General features: G+C 30.8%; 2 protein-coding genes across 2 annotated transcripts; both read right to left on the bottom strand.

Moving 5' to 3' along the window:
- Positions 1 to 752: 752 nt before the first annotated feature.
- Positions 753 to 4,975, bottom strand: LOC121225069 (protein HIGH ARSENIC CONTENT 1, mitochondrial). The gene is made up of 6 exons (XM_041108874.1): positions 4,794 to 4,975; positions 4,632 to 4,715; positions 4,290 to 4,363; positions 3,689 to 3,759; positions 2,422 to 2,475; positions 753 to 2,317 (listed from the first exon to the last, which is right to left on the bottom strand). Exons 1-6 carry the CDS (start codon positions 4,808 to 4,810, stop codon positions 2,198 to 2,200), a joined length of 420 nt encoding a protein of 139 aa, XP_040964808.1. The 5' UTR covers positions 4,811 to 4,975; the 3' UTR covers positions 753 to 2,197.
- An 8,890-nt stretch (positions 4,976 to 13,865) lies between these two features.
- On the bottom strand, positions 13,866 to 15,669 carry LOC121225054 (uncharacterized). Its single transcript, XM_041108824.1, has 2 exons — positions 15,336 to 15,669; positions 13,866 to 14,675 (listed from the first exon to the last, which is right to left on the bottom strand). Exons 1-2 carry the CDS (start codon positions 15,561 to 15,563, stop codon positions 14,151 to 14,153), a joined length of 753 nt encoding a protein of 250 aa, XP_040964758.1. The 5' UTR covers positions 15,564 to 15,669; the 3' UTR covers positions 13,866 to 14,150.
- Between the last annotated feature and the right edge of the window lie 586 nt (positions 15,670 to 16,255).

A 16,255-nucleotide genomic window follows, 5' to 3' on the forward strand; every position in this document is an offset into this window, starting at 1 on the left:
AAAATAATGAATGTGTGATTGTATGATTTTTTTTCCAAAAAATCATTTATGAGCATAACGAAAATGGAATAATTACAAATTAAGAAAAAAATTATGAGTAAATTAAAAATATATAATAATTTCTATGTTTGACCAAAATATTTTCTATATAATACTATTTTAAAATGAATTTTGCATATAAAATAAAGTATATGAAGTTTTACCCATAACATAGTCCATAAATATTAAATGATTTTTGTTTAGAAAGAATAAAAATTATTTAATAAAATCAAATCAAACGAAAGAAGCTTATTGTAAGAAAAATGGCATTAAAACATTTTCACTAATTTAGATCTTTATATCCAATTTTTCTATAATAATAATTATTATTATTATGTATCTTTCAATTTTTTAGACATCCCTATGAAACGTGTCACTCAATAGCTATTACCACTTTTCAAAAAATCTGAAGCCACCTAAGCATGCTTTCTTATTTGTATAAATTGTTATATATATATGATATAATTCGGTCAATAGAAGGATTATTTCCTTGATTCCCAGGTAATTTAAATCTGTATAGAAGATATTATCTTTTGTAGAGAGTACAACTTTGAGAATTAAGTCCATTTTTTAGAGGTAAAGGATGGGTTAATTTCTGTAACTTAATTTTATATATAAGAATAAATTGTATAATTTTTATTTTCATTTCTTAGAATGTTTTCAATCTTGATTTTTAATGAAAGAAATTAAAATTTGACTGTCTCAGGCTAGAGTTTTTGTTTTTGTTAAAAGGATGACATCGTTGATTATAATAATTGTACAAAGATAAGGGATACAAAAGGTAAGCTCAGTGAAAATTACAATTAAAGACATATTCATTATAGAAAGAGCAAACAACGGTTCATGACAACCAAGATCCCAAACGGTCATCCCTCTGAAACTAGAAATGAGGAGTCATCACCATTCACATAAGTGCCAAATATTAATGAGAACATTATTGCGTATGATCCCCGTTATCGGGTGCCTCTATTTTCCAATTAAGACCTTGCTTACAAAGAGAGAGAGAAACAATGAAGCACGAGATAGAGCCAAGCATCCTCAATCATCCACCCGACACTGTAAGAGAGCAGAGGCTCGGAACCACCTAGATTGACTGAAATCAGCCATTGATGACACCTAAGCCAGAACAACACCCAAAAAATGACTAAATTGGCGAAGATCTTGGATCTGACAAAAACAGAAAAACAAGAAAAGTAGCATCTGGAGGCGTTTAGAACTGGCACCCATCCACCATCCGAGAGTTGCAACAAAACTCTCACAAAAAGCATAACACCACATCAGTTCTTCCTTAATAAAGGTTCGCTTGGGAGAAGAAAAAAGAACTAAGGAAGCTTAGACAAGGCCCCCAAAAGGGATTATTAAATCAAGAGGAGGGCATCAAAAAATAGAGCAGAACAAGGAGAAAGACGACTAACCATCGGCAGCATGTGGTTGGCCGTTTAAATCGAGAAACAAAAAGAAAGGGTTGGAAGCTAAGTGTGGTGCTAGAAAGTGTTGAAAATGATTTGATAAACAGAAGCATAGATTGGTTGGAAGACTTGGGCAAGAAGGAATTGAGAGATTTGTAATTACATTATCGGCGTTACAGGACTCAAGAAATGGGGATAAGTTTTGGAATATTAAAGACAACAGCAAGAATAGTGGAAAGGGCAACACGCACGCACAAGTGCATTCAAGGGAAGTTACACCCAAGGAACCGTACCTAAAGGCGAATTAGGATGAAAGTTTTGATTAAAACAACACATCAGGAGGAGATTTTGAATGCTTTGCTTTTGGGCTGCAATAAGGTAGACATTGAAATCGGCTCGAAGCATAAGTTTTGGTGTTTCAATTTCATGTTCATCATGCAAGCATTTAAACCTGTTTTACTTCTATTTATGAAATCCATTTCTAAACTCAATCCATAAACAAATATATTTAAACAAAACTCAGAACCTGGTATAGCAAAATTCAACGAAATTAATGGACTATACCATACTTATTATTTAAAAATCAAGGGAAACTAAAAATATAAAAACCAGATTAAATTAAACAGAAGTACGTATAAGAAAACAACTATAAGATGAGCCATAGTCTATAGTATGGCAAAATTGAACATGATTTTGATTTATTTATTTATTTTCCCAAACATTGATACAAAGGTGGAATTTAATTTTAATTAAGGTCGAAATTTGCAAAAAGTTTTGAGCTCTTCAGCAGGTTTATCCCCGGCAGGTTTGAGTCCAGCGTCGACCCAAGCTGAATAACCACCTTCCATGTTACTCACATTCTCATAGCCCTGTCTCCAACAATAAACATCCCTTCATTTACTTGTATTTTCTAAACCCATTTTAATCCAAATGTTGGACAACATAAATTATTATAATAAATATATAAACTCACAGCCTCGATAAGATCAACACAAGCACGGACACCTCGTCCTCCACTGTTGCAACCCTGCCAATTATTTTTACATCAACTCAATTTTCTAAAATATATGTAACTTTTACAAAATCATATTTATATTTTGGTTCAACTCTATTGAAGGTTATATATCATATGTTATTTCCTCCATTTAATCTCTTTATTATAATTTCATAATTTTTTTCATTAATTTTACTAAATACTTTGATTCGATTATTTTTTAAAATATATGACGATGAGATATATACATCTTGATATTATTGTAGTATTAGACAAATTGTTTGCACATTTGAAAAAGGCAAAAAAGAGAGAATGCATAATACTTTGTTCAATTATACGCCACATCTTAATTAAAAAAAATAAGACACGTCAAATTATTGACCTCAAAATTAAAAATACACATGTTGGATAAAAAAATAGAAAAACTCAAATGATCAGATCATAATCAAGGAATTAAATCTTATATTCATGCATTGATAACATATGTATATTCATACACAATCAATAAATTAAATGATATTATATTATTATAAATATTTAAAATAAATACTAAAAATTCTATCACATGCCTCTACGTGTATGAACTATGTATTTAGAATACAAAGATGTGATAATATAAAATAAATAATAAAACACATGGTTTGAAATTAATTAATAATAATACATGAAATATGTACAGTTACAATAAATTATACACATTAAAATAAAAATATATAAAAAAAATCAAAACGAAGTTTTGGTTAAGTGGTAAATTTAAAGTTATATTTATCTAATTGATGTGGGGTTCAAATTTCACTATATGCATATTATTATTATTATTATTATTTAAAAAAAGATTAAACCATTCTCAAATGAGATTAAATTGACTCCTAACACCCAATCAATAAAGGGCTTTATAAATAATAAGTACATATATACAACTGATAGGGATAATAAATTTTACATATTAAAATAAAAATGTATAAAATATATGAAAATGGAGCTTTGATTGAGTAGTGAATATAAGGTTTTATCTGTGCAATTAATGTGAGTTTAAATGTATACATATTTTTATTAATTTTTATTAAAATAAAAAAATTAAAGTACCCTCAGTTTAATTATAGAAAGATATTTGTATAACCTCTGTAATTAAATTGGTGGTAAATTGAACTCAATCAAAATTTAAATAATAGTATAAATAAACAAAATTTTAATGAAATAATATGATGAGCATATATAAATGATGAAACATAAAATATTATGTTACCACAATTATGTGATCATCCTTTTTCAAGATCAAGGAGACCTCCTTCAGGAACTCTGGATTTTTCACTCTACCTAAAGATGAATTAGATATATAAGTTTAGTAAAGGCAAATATGAAAGTCTTCAACATAATTTATTTATTGTTATTAATTTCATTCTGCATCTCTAGCTTTTCACATTTTCAAGACTTATACATGCTAACCATTTAAAACATGTGACATCAATGAATTGGATATTTGAGCTACCCATCCAAATAACTTGTATAAAAGTCAAACCAACAAATTATTGGTTTAAATTTAATTTAAATATCAACAACTGAGACCAGTACCAATTAAATAAACATCATCAGTTAATTAAATTATCTAAACCTCTTAAATATGCCATTGTTGAAGTCAACTCTTTTACTAATATAATAAACTTAATCTTTAATTTTCATTTCATTGTTTTTCGGATGAAAAAATTATAACAAATCAAAATAAATTCTAAGATTGATTCAATTATTTAAAATGGATGGATTGATTACCCCCCCAAAAAAAAAACTCCAACTTGAAATTGCCATTCTCTAATTAATAAAATAAATATTAGATAATCTAAATGAATTACCTTCTTGTGTGATGAACATGTAAGGAACATTGAAAGCATGGTGAATATGACTTTTACTGAACTCCTCGGGTGTCCTATTAACAAAAACAATATTTATTTTTTTAAGTAATGTTGTAGAAATTAATGATAAATTTCAAAAAGTAAGTAAGAAATTTATTTTTCAGGTAGCATTTAAATATATGAATAAAAAGTGTGGTCAAATATTTTCTTTGAATGAGGTTGAGGCATGCGAAAACAACCAAACTTCTTTCTTTTGCCATGCAAATACATACAAGTTAGCTTACTTTAATCACATCACTTCTTCAGAAATTAGAGAAAAGTAAGCATAGAAAAAGGAGAGACCTCACATCCAAATAGCAGTGGTTTGATCCAAGCAAATCTTTTGCAGCTATTACATTCACAGTGGCAACATCTTCAGGCGTACAACTATTACCAAAAACACTAGGTTAGGTGGTGGTTCAAAAACCACAGAATTATAAGCTTAGCTAGAAATAAAAGAATCACCTCTTAGGGGCATCCATGAAAAATGATAATGAATTTCTCTTCAGCTTTTGCAGATCCCAAGTCAATTCTCTGAGGGCTTTATATAACAAATCTCATCTGCTTTTCCCTTCTACTTGTTAACCATTGTGCACAGAGTTGACTTTATCATTTCTATCATTTTCTTACATAATAATTTATAGTATACATATGTAATCATGACTATTATATATATCACCCTTGAAATTGAAATTGTGTCTGACAAAAAGAATGATAATAAATTGCTAAAATTTTCCTATTGTATGGTGAATAAGTTGTAGGTTTAGTACTTATATTATAATTTAACCATTATCATTGAAATTAAGATTGAATTACAAAATTAAAAAAAATATATGAATTAAAAATGTTTAAATTGAAAAATAAAGACTAAACTCATAACTTCTACATAAAACGAGATTAATAATAGAATCTGAAGTAATGGATTTAACTGCTACCATTTTGATTAGGATTGAAATTTTTAAATTTTTTAAAAAAATACGAAAAATTAAAATTAATCAAATTAAAATAACATAGACTAAATCGGTATAGAGAATAATAGTAGAATTTTCACTAATAAATTTCTTTTCAACTTAGTAGATCTGCAACTGAATTTTCCGGCGGTTTTATATACAAATCTCATTTGGCAATATTTTGGTTGTTATTTACAGTGTATTCTTTTAATTAAAAAAAATTGTAATATACTCCTTTCTTTTTATATATTTACTTTATATCATAAAATCACATTTCACCCTCTCAATTTTTCTAGTAAAAAATTTAAGACCTATTTATAACCTTCCAAATGATTTTCCATCTTTTTGAAGGTACTGGAGTTTATAAAATTATGAAGGATATTTTATTTATGATATAATATTTTATAGTATGCATCATGCAATTTTTAATTTTCCCTTTTTATAATATAGATTTTAGTTTCTTGCTTAAGTTACGCTAAAGTCACTTCGCAAGTTCAATGTTGTTTTACATCGCTGGCCCTTAGACTTTAGTGCGTAGGCCTGAGGCACGTCTAATTTATAAGATTTGACTTTTTTTAACAAGTAAGATTTGACTTTTTAATTATGCTTTAACAATCAAGCAAGGTATAAAAAATCGAATTAAAAAATTTTAAGGTAGTTTTTGTGAACTTAAATCGTAAAATTTATATTTGGATTTTAAGAATAGGGTTAATTGAGTAATAACACATATAAAAATGTAGTATTTATGACTATATCTCAAATTCATAGATTTATTCTATGCCCATATAAAAGTGATATTTTGAAAATGGACCACTTATATTGGTGTAAAAATTAACATAGTTTTATTTAATAATTCGAGTTCAACTTTGGAGTTGCAATTATCTAATATGAGAGGGTAAATTGAACTTAAGCCAATAGTGTAACACTCCTAATTCGACCTAGATGTTATGATCGGATCCTGAGAGTTACACTGATTACTCAAAATAGATTATTTGCTTCCCAAAATGTTGCTTATTCTTGCATTAGTAATTTTGCAAAAAGTCGTTTTCATTTATTTCCTTAAAAAACTTAACTATTGTCAAATAAGTGTTTTCCAAAACATACATTATTTACCACCAAGTTAAATTAAAAGTTATAATATTAACTTATTTTATCTTCCTGAAAACTCAATTATTCATTTTGTTTTATAGCAAAAAAATCCATAACTAATTAAATTTTGAAAGCAAACTTCCTATTTAATCAACCGTCAAACATGCAATTTGTTTAAACTAATTTACTAAAACTAAAAAACGAAGAAGACAAAACCAAAAATAAAGTTCGAAAATTTATCTAACAGTCTAAAAATTCCATAACTTTCATTTAAAATTTTTCTTAAGAATTGTAAGAATATCCAATCCGAGCTTTCGCAATCCTAAGTCTGCGGATTACCTAAGATGATAAAATATTTGGGTGAACTAGAAGCCCAATGTGTGACTTAGCCCACATACATAACATATAGCATATTAATACAAAAATGCACATATCAGAACAAAATAATCAAATAACAAGAAATGCTTAAAAATGCAATGACGTACAAAATAATTCCTACCCCCAACTGCTACACACCATCTCCGTCTCACCCAACACACCAATTAGGATAATTAAGCACCCATCCAACCGTACACCAATTAGTGGTCATGTGCCACTAAAATAATATGTAGACAAGATGCCAGAAATAACGCGTGAGGCCGCCAGAAATAATTAATGCAATTTAACTGCCAGAATTAGACTTTGCGGGTAAATCGTCAAAATTGCAAATCAAAACTACCCGAACTTCCTCCATATCTTATTTATATCCCACCCCAATGCATATACGAAAACATACTACATGTTCAAAAATATACTCATTTTAAACATGCTACATATAAACACAACAGATTGGAAACATGACAACATTACATACGAGTTGATAGATCATAAGCATACTGATTAACTTGTTCAGAGTTCTATACAGAGACATGCTCACACAATTACACATACAAACAAGTCTATGAATTTACCAAATCTAACATGTTCACAAAATGTTTGAATCTAACGTCATGCATAACAGAATAATCTTATCAGACGTAATCACATAACCCATCACATAGTTTTGCTAACTCGCACATCTAACCCAACTAAACTGTTCGAAATGGGCCCACATGACTAGGCACACGCTCGTGTCTCTCACATGACCATGCACATACCCGTGTGGCATTGACTATCACTTTCGGTTTTGCACAGTTTCACTGATTTTCGGGTTAGAGTCACACACCTAATCATTTTTGGAATGTCGACACTACAGTAGCAACCAAATTCTACACACGTCATCCACAACTTAATCAATTATCAATCGTTCACATAAAATTGACCTAGGCATTCAACTACTTAGCCTTAGAAGTAAAGGTTTCTAAGGCACCTAATTCGCAGGGATGCAATGCGCTTCTTGATTCTCACCTAAACAAAAACACAACCTTTCCGCATGAAACCAAAACGAAACATTTATCCCTAGAGAAGTATAAAAAGTACTTATGAAAGGATGTAAACATAGTGTTAAAATACTTCCAATCATGTACGACCAGCACCAAATTAGAAAAAAAGACAACAGCATAGAAACAAATGAACGATAGCAAAACATAAGATTGAGACAACAAATGGAATAAACAGAAGGATGTTAATTTTGATATAATGGAAACAAACGAAAAAAAAGAGAAAAGAAGAGATAACTTGTAACACCTTATACTCGGCCCGGTCGTCGAGCCCGAATATTAAGATGTCACACCACCATCACACATCACATACATTATAAAAGGTATCATCATTAAGCAAACATCTTCCCTCTTAGATTTTGTAATAACTATAAGTCATACATGTTCCAATCATCAATAAAACATGCTAAGAATTCATCAAGCGAACTTCAAATGAGAATTAAACATGCATTAGAATTACATAGCAAAATTTTGAAACAAATCACGTAGGTATTGATACTGAATCAAAGGTATTGATATTTCCCTCAAATGGTATCGATATTGCTTGGAAAATCGATACCAAAACAACATTCTATTTCTCGTTTAAAATCAAAACCTTAAAAATTATAGGTACCTTTCATAAAGTATCGATTATTTTACCCCAAGTATCGATACTTGTGATGTGATATCGATACCAAATAATGTTATTGGCTTCCTTTACTTTTAAAAATCATGGAGGTGTCGTTTTTAAAACCCCGAATATTGATACCTTTACTCCAGACAACAAAAATTACAGCATTTTAAGGCATTTATTCCATTCTAACAAATAACTAATCAACATATTATTAATACCTCATCAAACCATCGTCAAAATGTACATAATAGTAGTTCCTAACATCGCAAATATGCTCAGGCAAACATTCAAAATACCAAGACCAATGTCCACAAAATGTAAAGCAATAAAGTCATGAAAACATTCTAAATATCATGACAAAACCAACAAAAATTCTACCACATTGCCTTTATTTCTCCAAAACATAAACGAATAAATAACGCCTACGAAATAATGATAAGGTCTTGCTTGGATCACTCCTTTGGAACCACATCGCTCACACCGGAACACAACTAATCTGCAATGGTTTAAAAAGGAGTGGGTGAGCTTTACAAGCTCAGTGAATGATCAGAATAACTACCACGCACACATGTCATCATGCCTTATTGAAACAACCATTTAGCACAATTACAACATTTCATACTTTAGTATTATTTTACTTATTCAACCATTATTTATTTACATAGTAACCACTTACTCATTTAAGCATATATCACATTATACATAATCACATCTATTGATAATTTGGCACTTGAGCTATGAAACATAGAAGTGGGTTCTATCACCACACATCGGATACACGGATCTCCAGCACACCAAATGACTCATAGAGTCGAACATATCCCAAAAAGTGTAGCATATAACTAATACTCTCCAACACACCAAACATGTCTTGGTAAATGGAGCTTATCTCACATTTCCTTATCTCTCCAAATCTGTCCCGGACCTTAATCTCCTAAAAACACAACATATATAAGTGAGTACATCACAATCCTATGGCATGCCAATATATCTAATGGTTTCAAAGTTCACAAGGCCAAAAATATCTGTAATTAACATACATAATGACTTACCGTTTTCTAAACTTTATCACTACATAGTCACATTATAAGCACAACATAATCACATAATAAAACAATAGTATGAGAAAGATTACACTCAAAATTTAGAGTAGGGTTTAGGCTACTTCTAAATTCCCAATTAATGCAATAAATCGTGTCCATAAGTAGCGATTCTAAAAACTCACTAATTACATTTTCCTCGAGACGCCGAAAGCTCAAACTAGGATTTCCTTAACTCGTAGAAGGTCCTAACGAATCTGAAGCTTCAACACAATAAATTTTACACCTTAAATCTTTTGGAGGTGTCGCGGTGGCTTTATGGAATCTAAATACCATCAATATTATCTTATCTTATATCCACCTTGATGTTCAAACACAGAAGTGTTCTCCCACCCTGCAAGACCCTAAGCTTCGCACATCACGGTTTGCTCCCAACAATCCCCAATGGCAGAATCTTAACAGAATTGTAATTTACTTTTTCCCTATTCCTCTGCCCATTCTTGCATTCGCCGTCCTATACATTTATGCTCGAACATCGTAGTGTCCCCTCTGTAAGGCCCAAAGGTTCGCGCATCACGGGTGCACTCAACAACATCGTATGGAGGTATCTAATAGAAATTCTCATTCTTATGTCCTAACTTTATTTATCCCGTCGGCAGTTCCCTTTCATGTTCCATTAACATATCATATCATATGATGCATGTATATCATAACTGAAATTCCATGGAGTCATAGCTAATTTATGCTTACAAAGCTAAAGTGGAGGATACTCATATACGTATACAACTTTATATGTACTTAGCATATTAAAGATAAAGTGTAGAAACTCACCTGAAGCTTCTTCACCTTATCACTTAGCTTTTCTGCACGTCTGAGCTCTCATTCTCCAAGAAGCGCTTACTGGATTCTCTATTTTTCTGACTTAAACCTCACGATCATTGCTCCATGCAAAGCTTTCCATAATCATCGCTTTCTCGGAGTAATTATGAAAAAAAGATGAGGAGAGCAAATGAAATAAACTTGAGAAAAAGTCTCCTCGGGAAGTCACTTCCTAATTATTTATAGCCCTTCTTGCACAGTCTTCAACCGTTTAGAAACCATTCATAGATAATCATTCTATCCCCAACTAAGGAACTAATTGATTCTAATCCAACCGAACCAGAAACAGATTTCAATCTTGTTTAATTTTGTTCCCAACTTTTTCTAACTTTTTAGTAGAGACCGCCAGTTTACGGTTTCTCAATCTAACCCCAAGTTTGTTCTTAATTTTCGGGTTTAAAAGAAATCGGGCATGACAAGCCACGCTTCCAACAACAAAATATACCTGCGAGATGACCCTCTACTTGTCGATTTGTAGCTTAACTCTTTGTGGTACTCTTACAGTTGGGACCTCTTTGGGATTAACCATATTGATCCTCTTAGTCGATTTGCTAGCTGAGAGACCAAGTTTACCCACGACTTTCTCTAATATGAATAGATTAGATACTCTCGTATCCATAAAAACATTTCTCATTCGGTCTGTGATGTTGATGTCCATAGATATCAACCTTTTCTACTTGAAATCCCTCTTTGCTTTAAAAGAATTGAGTATCATTAATTCAAGCCTTAATACCTTTTTCTCATCGGGCTCTACCTTGTATTCTTTATTAACTACAGATAACATGGATCGTTGTGGGCAGTCCAGCACTTTATGTGAACCACTACATAAAAAGCACTATAACGACTTATTTTTATTCTTTTTGACCCTCGAATGGTTTTTGGGTTTCCTCTTCCTATTAGGTGGTTTCCTATTAGCACCATTCTTACCGTTACTACTGTTGCCTTTCCTATCCAGTCCTTCCTTATAGTTTCCTCACCATTGCCTATCTCTTTGGGCTCAAAAGACTCGAACTTGTCTTTCCTCAAACCAAGATCGACAAATGATTCCTCCTCGACCATGGCTTTGGTAAGCTCTTGATCTCTAGTCGATGCAACTCTTGTTTTGCCCAAGGCTCCTTGAACTAATAGAATGCCTCATTCTCACTCAGATCAGGGATTTGGAGTAACAGCCTAGTGAACTCCCAAAGATAATCTTGGACAATGCCTTGTTGCGTAAGTTGGCGCAACTTAGCCCGAGCCTCCTCCTCAATATACTGTAGGAGCAATGAGATAAAATTGGATGATTACAAATAAAGGGCAAGACCTCTATTTATAGTTGAGCTCCCCCAAATCCAGTAGTACAGTTTACTTTACATTGACGGCTGAGATCAAAACCAATTTACAATTGAGATTCTGAAGAGATTTACATGATCCCTAAGATTACAAAATCAAATCTTATAAGATTAGTTTTCATATTTACCATGGTAGCCCTATTTTTTCCTTAAGTGCTTCATTTGGCCACCAAGGCTTCAAGTAGATGGACTTCTCTACATGTTTCACGAATTGAGCCAGTTCAAGTGGATTGAATGAGCCTTATTTAATCAATTAACCTCTATGGGACATTCTGTGCACATTCGTCACGAATTTTAATCCGCGACCTATGACACAAGTAGATAGAGCTTTATCTCGATTTTAAACATTGATTTTATCTAAATAAAATCTTTGATGAATAATCCCATGAATTGCACCAATTATTAGATTTCCAAAGAGGATACAAATACTTATCCAAAAAGGAATTTTATACTTTTTATGCTTCTCTTTTAAGTAAAACATGATGATGCTGATGGATTAAGAGTGTTTGGCTCTAAAGTTGAGTAGTTTGCTAGTTTATCAAGACATGCTCTCGACTCATACAAATCAAATATGCCAACTCACAAATTTTGATAGCAACACAACTGCCGTCCAATCACTTGTTCTAACAAGTTATAGAACAATGGAACAATCAAAACTCCAAAACTATCAATAAAAAGAATAATAAGTCGGCGAATTCCTTTGACCAGCCGTGAATTGATTACTTAAAGTTATTAAAATGCAGCATATTACTTTGGTCCCATCGTTTACGCCTTTGATTAAGTCTCACCTACCTTCTTAATAATTTGTAGAAAAGTAACTAAAAATACACTCTTACATGTTTTCTAATTAATTTCCTAGTTTCTTTTTTTTTTCTTTCAAAACATTATATCTTCTAATATTCAAAACATGACACATAATTAATAATTATTTGTTAATATGTAGGAATGAAAATAAATTAATGAGGGATGAGGTTTTCTGTTGTTGCAAGGTAGATGATAAGAAAGAAATAATTGACAGGACAACTAGAAATGTAAGGTTTACTAAAATAAAATGCATATGAAAACTAAACATTAAAATCTCAAATAAGAAGGTAGGTAGAAAAACTTTAAAGGCCATGAAAAAAAATATTAAATTCTCATTTATTATGTGTTAGGTATATTTATGAATTGGTCTAGTAAATGACCCTTAATTAGCTTCATGCAGCAACCGTTATAAAGTTCATCATTTGACGAAGTGTAGTTGAATGCAGTTTTCAAACATTTATATGATACAACCGTATTTTTGTACATCACTATCTTTTTTTATTTTATGATCTAACAAAGCCAAATGGACAACAGAAAATGAGTTTAATAAAGTAAAGTTAATTAAATAGTACATATATGCCTTAAAACCATTGGGAAATTGTTGAGCACTCAAAGCTTAATTGATTTTTCAATTAATGTTTTTAGACTTTATAGCATTTCTGTTGAGTTTCTTTCGTTTTCAGTTGGATCAGAATCCTTTAAGGGTATTAATTGTTTGCCAAGAACCCTATATTTTATGTTGCAAATATAATTAATTCAATATACAAAAATTAATTAGGACTTGCTATTGCTCAAAAATTCTAAACCCCATCAATCAAATTTTGTTTCATAACAAGGTTGAAATTTCGATTGTTTATAAGATTTTTTTTTTAAGATTTTATTTTGATTTATGTTTGACGATATTATTCAAATTCATATTTTGTTTACAAGTCCAGTTGTGTTTTTTTAAAGATTCAATTGTATTTTTTTATAATAATTAATTGTAATTGTAGTTATTCAAGTTGTAATTTTTGAATCTAAACTACTAAGATTAAAGCAATGTGATAATTATAATCGAGATTTAATCTTTCACAAATTCAATATAAAGTAAATATTGGAATTTGGATTGCATTGCCTAAATGATATATTTGAAGAGCGCGTGTGGTGTAGATTCCTTGATGTGTTGATAAAGTGCATTTAGGCTTTTCCGGAACTTATAGCAATTACACAATGAATTGATGTAAGATACACCTAACCTGGGCATTTCTAATTAAGTTTATTCCTTCTCAATTGATTTTTTTTTAAATTTTTTCAATGCAAGAAAGCTTAAAAGCTAATAAATCTTATAAACCAGGCCTTATAGGTTAGTTAGAAACATAATCCAAGGATACCATCATATGGAAAATCAGAAAAATTAAATTTTAAGCTAACATGGGATTTAAAATATATATATTAATACTACAATTAGTTTTAAAAGTGATATTAACGTAAATATAAAAATTGAATTTCAACATCTATATCTCTTACCATAAAGAAATGAGAAAAATTTCCAACTTCTTTTACCAATGAAACCCACCAATCTAAACGTTATATTTTTCCCTCTCGTCTTGTTGCTTTTGCCCATCCATTTTTCCATATACATATGCTCAATTTTTGGTAAGATCTAATTCATCTATCATTTACAAAATCATATAGTTAAGCATTGGATATTGAAGTCCCTCAAATTGATATATTGAGATCAATGCGAGGCTTCTTAGCAGCTGGCATAATAGGAACAAGGGTATTGCATCTAGGGCATTTAGGGTTATGTTTCATTATCAACACATAGGATAAGCAACCCGGGCAGCCTGCCGCAACCGGTGATGCAAACTTCTCTTTACTAAATTCACCTTTTTGTGAATCTTTGATTGAAGATGATGATGAAGAATAGGAGGGTGATAAGGATGATTTCCACAATGATGACGGTGATGTTCGCTTCTTTATCGGCTCTTTCTCAGCCCTTTCGAGCGCGGATTTTACTTTGTCAAGGGTGCACACGCTCTGGTAATTGCTTGATGATGGGACTAATTTCAATTCTAAGTTGCTCTCATCGAATAGATTTAGCAAAGGTTTACAAGGCAATGGGGATGTTGGGATATTTAAATCTTGAAGCTTTGCCACTGTTGGATTGGTTTGGTGCTTAGTCCCATCGGATGATGATGATGAATATGTTGAATTGCATCTTTGCAAGTACACTCTACCAGACTGCAACCATTAACAAAACCATAAATTAATGCATTATTTTTTGAATTAAACATATAAATAATAATTAAAGATAAGAGTGATATGAAGATTCAAAGAGAAGTTATAATAATTAATAAAAAAAGTAAAGAAGGCAGGTGGCCTTAGAAGTTGCAGAGCATTGAAGAGCATAATAAATTTCAAGGTAAATAAATGCAAATTTTAATGTTGTTGATTGCTCATTAAAATCAATCTATACAAGGGAATAAAATGTCAAAATAATGAATGGATTATATTTATTTAGAATTTGATTAGAAATAAATGGCTTATTTCAGTTGAAGTAAACAATGAATGAGCCAACCAAATTGTATTGAATTATTTAAGGAGAGAAAGCTGGGTTTAAATTGTAGAGGTAAATAATTTACATTTTGGAGACATTAAAGCTGATTTAATCCCCATTTTCTCATCATCCAAACAGAATTGAATTTAGCAAGAACCTTAACAATATAACTGAAATCAAATCAAATCAAATATTATCAAAACAATGAGGAAAGTTGAGAATTTGATTTCCTTTTAGTAGGGAAACAAAGAACAATAAAATTCCCATTGACTTAAAAACAGAGTATGAAATTGAAACCATCACTGAAAATATTCATATGATAAAATAAAAGAAAGAGAGAGTACCTTCAAGTCAAGGCGCTTTTCCCATCCGTTAGGGACATGAAGGTCAAGGTCAAGTTCTTGGGATTGATCATTTTTGGTATCGGTGAAGGCGGAGCCACCACCTCCGAAGCCAAGAAGGTCTCTAGTAATCAAAGCTGTTGATTTTGGTCCACCAGATTCATTCCCCACCGTTAGTTCATCCTTGTACCCGCTTAAAACTCTATGTAAAGAGCTAACGTCGGCAGCCATAGCCAAAGAGCTTCTTCTTGTTCGTCTGTCTTTGAGAGAGAGGAAGAGACTTTTTTTTTTCTGTTCTTTCTCTTGGAGTAAAGTAACAATAAATATGGAGCCATTTATAAGTGTTATAGCGAATATTAGTTACGTTAATAAATATTTTCTTAAAAAAAATGAAAGGTCATACTTGGTGGTATTAATTATTATTAACTTAAATTTTGATTTAAAAAGATAATTTATTTGTTGACAAAAGAGAAATTGTGTAAGGTTACTCTCTATATCAAAACTTTTCAATTTTGTCACAAATTATTATAAAATCAATTGTACATTTATTAACATATTTAAATAATAATCCTCTTTCCTAATTTAATTATTTTTTACAATTAATACATTTATTAACACCATACTTTTTTGGAATTAAAAATATTTAAGGGTGTGAAAAATCCTCAAATTTTTTCAAAATATAAAGTAATTAAGTCTTTTTTTTACATACTTAAACTTTCAAAATTCATCAAAAAGGCCCTCAAATTTTTTCAAAAAAAAGAGCAATGGCTCAATTGTTTTTTTTTCTCCACTCAATTGGGTATTTGAATTGCCAAGATGCATCAAAAAGGCCTTTTAACCGTTAATTTTAACTGTTGACCGTTAAAGCTAACTGCCTCTAATTTTTTTTCAGTTAAAGTCACCACGTGTCACAATCATGACGT

The sequence above is a fragment of the Gossypium hirsutum genome, chromosome D13 (genome assembly GCF_007990345.1).
Source record: "Gossypium hirsutum isolate 1008001.06 chromosome D13, Gossypium_hirsutum_v2.1, whole genome shotgun sequence".
Lineage (NCBI taxonomy): Eukaryota > Viridiplantae > Streptophyta > Magnoliopsida > Malvales > Malvaceae > Gossypium > Gossypium hirsutum.